The 10,739-nt window shown below is 38.2% G+C and overlaps 1 protein-coding gene across 1 annotated transcript in view; it reads right to left on the bottom strand.

The window, feature by feature from the left end:
- Positions 1-270: 270 nt before the first annotated feature.
- SLC38A8 (solute carrier family 38 member 8) overlaps positions 271-10,739 on the bottom strand; it is a 28,363-nt gene continuing 17,894 nt past the window's right edge. Inside the window, exons 7-10 of the mRNA XM_075187543.1 lie at positions 8,641-8,788; positions 3,626-3,825; positions 2,508-2,559; positions 271-491 (exon numbers count right to left, since the gene is read on the bottom strand). Of these exons, the coding sequence (XP_075043644.1) occupies positions 389-491; positions 2,508-2,559; positions 3,626-3,825; positions 8,641-8,788 (503 nt within the window). The 3' untranslated portion in view covers positions 271-388. The remainder of the gene's footprint in view (positions 492-2,507; positions 2,560-3,625; positions 3,826-8,640; positions 8,789-10,739) is intronic.

Below are 10,739 nucleotides of genomic sequence, written 5' to 3'. Positions count from 1 at the left end.
AGGTTCTGTATAAGGGTTATCAGTCGCAGATTGTAGTGTTCATAACAGATATTCTCTTAAAGATTTAGTATTTAATGCTCTGTGTGCGCGCTTTTCTCTTTATTGGTTTCATATACATGGAAAATTGGTATTTCCTTTTTTTGAGAGAAGCTGTCAGCATTATTATTATTTTAAAAATTGTAGCTGCGTTTGATGCCTAAATTTCTCACTGGTGTTTTTTTCCCTCTTATAACTATACATAAATAACAGCAAACACAGAAAGCTTTCTGAACAATTTAATGGTTTAAAAAGATAAAAAGTGAATTTAAATTAAATAATTAAAAAAAAACACAGCTAAAAATATTACAAGTTCCTCTGCTCTTCACTTCCAGGGAAGAGTTGTGAAGTCTCAGAATTTATCCAAAAGTTGTATCACAGCAATGGTCGTGCTCTGACCAAAAATAAAGGCTCCGCACAGGACAGAGATGATCCCCCAGGCAACTAGACATGATCTGCAGAGACAACAAGAGATACAATTTCAGAACAGATTTAGGTGGGGATTAATGTTTGAGTGGAGTTTTGCATTTTAACATAATCAACTTTGGGCATGGGTACCCTGCTAAATAGAGAGCAGCTTGGAGAGGGGGAGGGGGGGGGGGTATGAGCAAAAACAATGCTCTTCTATGGGGAAGATAGGGGATATAACAGTCACACCACTTTCACGTACACATGTTGTACAATTTTGAAACCCTTAAGGCTGGGTACACACTAAAGGTTTTTCAGCCAACTATTGGGTCAATCGAGCGATAAACGACCGTTCGTGCCAATATCACGTTAGTGTGTACAACTAAACGATGAACGATACTCGTTCCAAAGCACTGATCATCGTTTCAATTGATTGATCAGCAGAACCATCTTCAGAACGACATCCTTTCAATCCTGCAGTGTGCATGCACTCACAATTGGGATCTCAATAGAGTTTACAGAGTTGCGATCCTTTCAGACGACGGTTATGAATGTTGAAGAGCACAGATCAGAGGATAAATCTTTTAAGACATGTACAGCGTGTACGCATAAATCAGTATGCTGATCGGGCCGTGTTTTTTTTTTAATTCAGCCGTTTGTTAAATAGTTTTAGATAACACATTGGTCAGAAAATTCTGTAGTGTGTACCCAGCCTAATATGAGCAGTAATGGACGAAGACGCTTAATTTAAAATGCAATACATTGCACACCCCTTGAGGGGGGAAAAAAAAATAAAAAAAAAAATCTTGCACTTTTTAATATGTAAATTAGTGTGATCATTTCAACCCAATAAGGAGGCAGTGTTGAAATTTGGGAATTTATGATCCAATATGTCCTACAATGACCAAAATCTTTTTCAGAAGCACGATAAGCATATCCGCCAGTACATGGGATGTTCACACTCACTAATTACTCATGAACACCAGCTCAGAAGATGGTTAAATTCATGCAGGCATGCAAACAAAAGTAAAATACAGAAGTAACAGTAATTTCACCCTATAGCGATTGAATGTACAGCAAGTGCAAAAAAGACGAGCAAAGTTGTAAAAATATATTCCACACACTAGATCAGTGGTTCCCAAACTGTCAGTTCGCGGCACCCTAAGATTCTCCATAACTTTTTCAAGACACCACTGCAAAATAATTACCGAGCAGTCCTGTTTTATAAGTATTTGGGTCAAAATAACGTAATAAGTATTTAGGTCAGGACAAAAAATACTTAGTAAGTTGTTTGCAAAAACACACTTAAATCCAAGGGAAAATATTTATTTATTTATTTTCAATTCTATTTTTTGCAAAGAATAATTTACAGCTAACATTAAGAGGAATAAAATCAGACAAAAAATGTACAAAAATCCTCACGCTCTGCCCTCCATTGCTGTTTCCCCATCACCATTTCCATTCTGTTTCTTTACTTGCCATACTTGGCCTTCTTTCTTCCATCTTCTCTCTTACCAATCAGGCGGCACCTGGGACCCAGCATCCTCCTCTCTCCTGCCGCTGCTCACTGAATACGTCGGACGTGATGACGTTACTCCTGACATTCCGTGAACAGAGAGGAGGGAGGAGGATGCTGGGTCCTAGGCGCTGCCGGATTGGCAAGTATTTTTTTTTTTTTCCCTGGCCACGGAACCCCTGCGACACTTTGGGAACCACTTCACTACATGCTTGTGCAATATTGTTATAGAAATGTATATTTTAACTTATGTAGAATCGATATGCAGTAGATTCATTTGATTATTTAACAGTATTGTTTAACAAGAACTAATGCGTCTGTTGACTAATTGCTATCTGGTAAACAAACACATATACACACTGCAACCCTCATCAGTCTGCAAAACTGCAATATCTGCCAAATTATCTTATCCTAGCTTTTCCCTATACATGCTTGCTTTCTGTGCCAGGCTGTATTTCTTGCTTAAAATTTCTTTGGAATGCATAATTAATTCGGGCTTATACAGAATAGTTTGAGGCTATGTATACAAAATATAAATATCACTAACTTTTTCCGTCTGCCCACTGGTTCAGTTTGCATAGCACAAATCAGACACATCCCTAAAAATATAAAAAGAAGAATAAATACAAATACAAATACAATACATGCTTAATCTAGAGACACATGAGAAATGAAGATCTCATAGGGCCTGAGAGTCATTAAGAAGAGCAAAGCATAAAAATGGTGTAACTTTGCACCTGGGCAAAACCATGTTGCATTGGAGGGGGGGGGGGGTATATTAAAATGTGGGGACAAATTTATAGTTGAGATAGAGCATTTCCTAGATCAACTTTAAATTTCAGTGCAAAAGTAAAGTTATCAAGTATTTGTGCGCTACATGAAAAAACAGTAAGTCAGTATTTAACTTATGTGCAAAAATAAACTAATTTGCACCCCTTGCATTGTAACATGGTTTGTCCAGGATCAAACTTGCTTTTTTTTTTGCTTAACTCTCCTTAATGACTCAGGCCCATAATGTTTTTCATGAACAATACCAATTCATTTTTATCTACAGTGAACCCTGTTGTTCCTGTGCCAGGCATTATTGCGAAAAAGGAAAATCCTGCAGCACGTTCCCTACACTCAAAACTTAAAAAGTTAATAGGACCACTATAGTAGTAACTAAACCTAGCAAACACATAAAAGAGCAAGCAAATTTTACAAGAAACAGTGGCTTTACTTGCACATTTTAATAAATGACTAAAATGTTTATAACTATCAGTTATGCCCTCTTAACATTCTGCACAGGTTATTACAGGGGAAGATGCTTGTCTAGGTGATCAAGCAGGCTGTTATTGATAGTCTTGCTGTGCAAAAGTACAATTTATTATTATTATTATTAATAAGTAGCTACATATTATGCAGCTCTTTACAGAGAATATTTAATCATTTGCATCTGTGTCACAGCAGGTTAACCAACTGCAGACAACTTTTTCATCTAAGGCAGATCACTTAGAGACAGAATATTACTCTCCAAATCCAAAACGGACAGTCTAAGTCAGAGCCCACATTTTTACTCTATTATATTTTACTTTTTAGCAGAGCAGCAATAGAGTTTCAGATTGATAGGGAACAATCAGATTTTAGTGGTCCTAAAAAAAAAAATGGTAGAATAAAGAAGTTTACCTGGGAAGATGAAGATGAAGAAAGCACTGATTCCACCTATGATGGAGATGACCTCACTGATATCTGGGACAAACAGTGCAATGATGAGTGTGACCAGGATCCAAAGCACGGTCAGTATGACCCTTACAAACCGTTCATATGAATCACTCACATATACAGTCATGTGCTTGAGGTCCAACCAGAGTTCCTGAAGCACAGATCTGAAGAGGAAGAAAACAAGAAAATGAAAGTTAATGAAGGGAAAAGCACAACATAGATTGACAGGGGAAATATATGAGTAAATGCGGCAATATAAACAATAGCAGCAGTTTTCATTTACAAACAAAAAAAAATAAAAAAATAAAAAAAAAAATGGTTAAACAAGGTGCACACTAAGCCTTAGTGACTAAGGGGTAAATGTATCAAGCTGCGAGATTCTGACGGGTTTGAAGAGTGGAGATGTTGCCTGAAGCAACCAGATGTTATCTTTTATTTAGTACATTCTACAAAATACCGTATTTCCCCATGTATAAGACATACCTTTTCCCCCCCAAATTTTGGGTCTAAAAAAAAGGTGCGTCTTATACACTGCAAGTCTTACTTACCTCAATGAAGAAGTCGGCACCTGGATGTGAGAGAGGAGAGAGGAGTCCCCGCTGGCTGTATGGAACAGATTGTCCCCGCTGGCAGGAACCATCCCTATGCGAGCTTTAACCCAGCGATTAAGAGGAGCAGTGGGGGTAACTTGCACTAGAGGCTTCAGTGATGAGGTGCTGACTCTGATCGATCCAGGTGAACCGGAAGTCCCACCGCGTAACCGGAAGTAGCGGGTCCGCCGGGCTGTTCCAACTCCAGCCCCTGGTCTCCACCGGAAACAGGCCACAATTTCCGTGATAGGTGCTCCGAGAGGTAAGGCACTCAGCTAGGAGCCACCAGGGCCAGGGGGGACTCTCAGAAGGCGGGGGCACCCGGGAATCTGGAAACCGCCTGGAGGGCAGCATGCTCAGAGCATCAGATGGCGTGGGACGTCCAGCCGGCAGTGGGAGACCCCAGTCGTCTCAGGAAGCTTTTTTTTCATTTTGGGTCCCAAAATTAAGGTGTGTCTTATACATGGGTGCGTCTTATACTTGGGGAAATACGGTAGCTAGAATCCGATTACTATAGGCAACATCTCCACTTTTCAAACCTGCCAGAAACGCATAGCTTGATACATTTACCCCTAAGAGTGCTAGTGAATCATTGTCACAAGACCCACTTGTAACATGTGGGCGTGAAAGTGTTAATCAAACTCACCTGGCCTGTCTAAAGATTACAAAAATCCACCTAAATTATACCAGAAACTCCCTATTTACTGAAAACCATATCTGTTAAGCTGCTGAACCCAATAAGTTTATTGCTGCCATTGCTGTTACCATCTCTGTTCTGTCATAGGCAATCTCCACGGCCTATATGGTGACAGCAGCGGACAATGAACATGGCTCTTTTTCCAGTCGTGAGCAGGACACTTAAGAAAAACACAGGTCTATATAGTTACACCAAAACGACAGATAACCCCAATAGTGGCCATGCACCACGAAAACAAAAAAGTATCCTCTAGAACAAACAGGGGAAGGGCGTTCAGTTAATGTAAATAGGGAAGGGCAATTATATGTTAGCCAGCACCTGACAGATTTAAGATATCTACTGTGACTGGTTCCTGTTCCATGTCTCTGCCTTCAGCTGTCTTTCCTCATTCACCACTGGAAGCTGCACAGAAATGCCAGTCACCAATGACCTCATCATCGGATGCTGATAATGTTGGTGCCCAAGAACAGCCACAAGCACTTTTCCCCCCCACTAGCATCTACAATTGTTATTTTGCTACCTTATGTATCAAGTTTTCCTCATAGCTCTTAAGACTAACCCAATCTTGGCAAGGTCATCTTTACCTTCTGTTTTAAGTCATTGTAAGCAATTATTTTTGCGTCAGGATCCCCTCAATGTAAAGTGCTATGTAATATGTTTGTACTTTGTAAATAAAAGATAATAATAAAGTCCTGCCACCACTAACATTTAGTTCCAAAGCTGACACTCTAAGGAAGTGTCCCTCATCAGGAGCTGTGGCTTAACTGATATATGCACTGTTCTGGTAACACAGAGTTGTGGGTTCGATACCCCATCCGAGCCAAGCTCATTGTGATAGTTCTAAGGAAATGTCTCAATTATTTACTCCCAAAATACAATGACCTAAATAAATCAGTGGTACTCTAAACCAAAACAATTCCCTGCATAAATGTAGCGTTCTAACAGAGCACAACACTTGAATTGAAGAACACAAACACAGAACCTTATTATATGGAGTTTAATATGACAAAAGTCACAATGGAGATAAATTGAAATATAGGAATTTAAATGTAAAACAGTTTGTTTTATTTTAAGCTATGATAGCACACCCAGATATTCTTGTGTACTTTGCCACCTGAGGAAGGCTAAAAATTATAGACAATCAGTAAAAGATAGTGCCCCAAGAACTGACAATTTCAAAATGTTTAAAACTCCTTTCTTTGCAAAAGCCCCCCTCTGTTGTGACATCACAGCAAGTAGTGTTCTGGTTTGCTAATCTGTTTTACAACTGTTATATTGCCTTGTACTCAAACATAGTTCTAGAAATGGTTTCTATAATTATAATAACCATCTTCTGGAATATAGAACAGATATGACATGAAATTCATTAAACATGATATAATTTTCTACAAATATGCATATGAAACCTGATTAAGTTATATTGATTCCTTGGGGAGATACACTGTTCCTATAGGTTCCTTACAAGGGAATGTATATATCATTCATTCAGGTTATGTTGTTAAATATGCTGGGTACAAATGTATAGAGAGGTCTCACCAAATATGTATTATGGAAAGTATTTCTTTGATTTATTTCTTTCCTATACAAAATATGTAGTTGGAGTGACCACAAATGTGGTCCTTTCTAGACAGTTACATTGTTAAATATTTTAGTATCTGTGGGCTGGGAAATGAAAACATAGTTGGCCGGCCATCTGACACCAAACATCGCTAAACAAAATCAAAGCCAGTTGAGAAAAAAAACAGGCCTCACAAATGTATAAAATACATTAATCCCTTGTTTACTTATGCAATGATTTGGTGGAAAACCTGTTTCGTGAAGCAAATTATTATGATTATTTTTTTTTCAAAGGAGAGATCGTGACCCATTAATATTATTTTCCCAATTGTCCTGACTAGGCTAAAATCAAGGCAATGCTTACTGACAAGGACTAAAGGAACATTATACTTTAGGGTTGGTCCATTATCTCAGGTGTTATCAATTGTCATAACAAGACAACTGCATTACTTTACAATATAAAAAGAATTGGAAATATATAGTTCTATAATCATACAGGAAAACAAACTTCTACTTAAACAATTATGTATTTTAATAAAACAAGAAAATTACAAATTTTGATGATCTGTAATGTTCTGTATCATTATAAAAAAAGTGTTAATAAAGCCTTATATTCATATAAATGTTTTATGGTTAAAGCTATATACATTTTAGTGGCATTCAATTATTTTACTCAACATTACAGCACATGGATAACCCTTACGATAGATCATTTCATAATGGTTAATTTAATACCGAATAAAAAAGTCGTTGATAAAAAAATATATTAAAACCCTACTCAAGTTTTATATGGTATAAAACTCTCAACAGATCAATTATAGCAGAAATATCCCATGTAGTCCTGGAAATGTAATCGTGTGTAAGACAATATAAAAGTGCAATAAAAAAAAAATTAGAGGGATAACAAGTAATAAACATAATTTTTATGATTGAAAGGGAATTTACTCTAATTGTGCAGAAGTGGTTATTGGAATAAACTGCTATACTAAATTAATGATATTCTGCATGCAGAGAAAAATTGTTTTTAAATAAAAAAAAATATAATACTGTTTTTTATAATTTAAATGCGTTAGTAGATTTTAACATTACTATATTGACAGCGGATAAAAATCACACTGTCATGTGATCAGGAATTAAGCATAAACAACTGCAGTTAGGAATCTCATCCTATAAAATATATTGAATTAAAAGGTTGTCTTTTGTATTATTGATAATCAATCTTTTTGATGGCATTGAAATCAATACAGTAGTATAAAAGCCCAAGACAAATTGGTAAAGTTATAATCTTATAGCAGGTGTAAGCAGGGACGCTTCATAGCATATATGTGGTCCTGATGACATTTATTTCAGTGTTTTACTGATGTCTTCAATAAAGTTTGTTGAAAAGTTCCCTCCTGAGATGTAGATAAATGTTGGAAGGAAATTACAGGGTTCTTAAGGTATTTTTCCTCTCTACTATATTTTTGCTGCTGTTTTTCTATATTTTTACAATTTTGAAAATAAAATGGGCTAATATTTGTGTACAATAGTTTTCTGAGCACTTTCAGACTGACAACTTTAAACACATCATCACCATTTATTTATATAGCACCACTAATTCTGCAGCGCTGTACAGAGAACTCACTCACATCAGTCCCTGCCCCATTGGGAGTTACAGTCTAAATTCCCTAACATACACACACACACACACACACACACACTAGGGTCAATTTGATAGCAGCCAATTAACCTACCAGTATGTTTATGGAGTGTGGGAGGAAACCGGAGCATCCGGAGGAAACCCACGGAAACACGGGGAGAACATACAAACTCCACACAGATAAGGCCATGGTCGGGAATTGAACTCATGATGACCCCAGTGCTGTAAGGCAGAAGTGCTAACCACTAAGCTACCGTGCTGCCCAACACGTTATATGTTCTACATTTGGAAGCCTTTAAAAATACATTAAAATAATTCTACATAGTTCATAAATTATCAGCTTAAAGCAAACAATCATGGTCTGTAGCTTTAATATATAGATTACTTGTCAAATTATTATTATATTTTGCTATTAATACAATTAAAAGGTTCTGTTATTTGAATTAACAGAAAAATCACAATCAATTGCGTAATGCATATCCAGTAACATTCTTACCTTCCCAACAGCAGAATAATTGGATAGATGGTAATAATGGAAATAGCAAACAGCAGCCTGGCTATTATCACAACCACATCGTTGCCTGGGTAGGACATTAGAATATCAGCAGCTACACCCTCTCCAAATGTGAGGAACCCATAGAAACCTGGAAGGGGAACACAAAACGTGCTTTAAAAAAAAAAAAAAAAAAAAAAAAAAAAAAGGACTGAAAGAAACAAACATCATCGTGGAGTCCAAAAGGGACAAGTTTTCTTTACTCTCAACATAAGCTGCCGACAGTATCTGCTCTACCCTAGTCACCTCCTAGCCAAATATTTTCTAGATTTCCCAGTCAATTTACTAAGAGGCTCTAATCATTGGTTTTGTTTTGTCCCTCCCCCAATGACATCCTGTTTTCCAGATCTCCTCATGCAGAGTTGGGAGCCCAACTCTGAAACTCCAAATACACTTGTCCTCACTGCGCAAGCACAGTAAGATGGCGTGTGTCTAAATCTCTATGAAAGTTTTGAGCCTCTATAAGCATAGGAAGGGAAGACACGGATTAAGGGAATTTCCACGCACCTTACGCGGGAGAAAGCAGCCACAGTGCAATGACCGTTACAGTGCATTCCTTTATATAGACTAAGGGGCAAATGCAGGATTTGTATAGGGGGGGGGGTTTCCACACCACGTCACCAGGACTATAATTTTAGACAGTGCTTGGCTGCTCTCCAACTCTACATATCCCTATAATATAAGGGCCAGCAGTTTCTTGTAGACCCAATTCCCATTGGGCATTCAGCCATGTGCTGACTAGCCTAGGGATGGTTGGTACTATGGCAGGTAGACTCCACACTGCGGGTTTGCCTGCAATAGTGCCAATAGCCCTGGCTGGCATAGCTAAGTGCTAGTATCGGCAGTTTTGGGGGGACGCCATGCTTTTCTTCTCCCCGATTTTAGGGATTCCAATCTAGGCTTGTGACTGTACTATGAAATTGTGTACTTTTCACAGACATAATTTATGCCTGCGCTTCAGACATAAGTTAAGTTCAACTCTACACAAGACCTCGAATTTCTGGAGAAGTGGATTATTTTAGTATCAGCCAGTCGCTAATTAAAACACTTATACTTCTGTCTGGGAAAGATGTACTCTTATTGGAGCGTGGGAGGACACAGTTAAAATCTACTCTTGTAAATGGAGCGGTTAGGTGTAATACTCCTAGAACTACATAGCAGCCAAATTCAGAATGGAGCCCCCAGTCCTCAGGACCTCTAACAGTGCAGGTTTCCTGGGTGACAAGGGATCTGTTACCCAGGATCTGTGGATCTGTTAAAATGTGTCAGTCAGTAATGAATACACCTGTGCTCCAGCAAGGAGATGTGGAAAACATGTACTGTTAGGGGTGATGACCCATGGTTTAAGAAACATTGGTTTAAAACTACTTATTTTAAAGTCATATTTTCAAATTAATGGTATAGAGACTTGTAGACATGTTATTCATTAAAAAACAAAAAATGCGCTTTTCATTTGAAAGAGTGACGACTTCTCTCAGACTGTCAAATAATTGTATTAACCGGTGGTAGTGTGGGACGTTTGAGGTCCCAGATTAAAGCTGGGTACACACTACAGAATTTTCCACAAACTTTTTATGCCGATCGATTTTACATGCGATCGATGTTCCGATCGCTCGGTCCATGGACTGCATACACACTAGCCTTGTTTAGGACGATAAAGGGAAGAGCGGACGTCCCTTTAGTGACATTTTACAGCCATGTTGTCGTGAGCAATGACTAATTTCGTACTCACTGTTGTGGATCGGTCGGAAGATTATACACACTACACAACGGAAACGAGATTGGAACGAAAATATTAAACGGTACGACCAACCAAATGAGGCGACAATCGTCCATTTGGGCAGACTTTCGACCATCGTGTCACTGCACACACTGACCCGACTTTTGAACGAGCGGTCGTATGTCGGCTGATTTAGCCGATTATTGGATGAAAACTTTACAGTGTTTTACTCTCAATACAGCTGAAATCTCAAGCTCACAAGTAAAGTGAATACTGTAGAACATAAGTCCTTGCCTCTGAGCTGCCCAGAGCCCCATCTCAA

This window comes from Mixophyes fleayi, chromosome 10, assembly GCF_038048845.1.
Source record: "Mixophyes fleayi isolate aMixFle1 chromosome 10, aMixFle1.hap1, whole genome shotgun sequence".
Lineage (NCBI taxonomy): Eukaryota > Metazoa > Chordata > Amphibia > Anura > Limnodynastidae > Mixophyes > Mixophyes fleayi.
The sequence above is the reverse complement of the archived record's forward strand: the minus strand, read 5'-3'. Positions and strand labels throughout refer to the sequence as shown.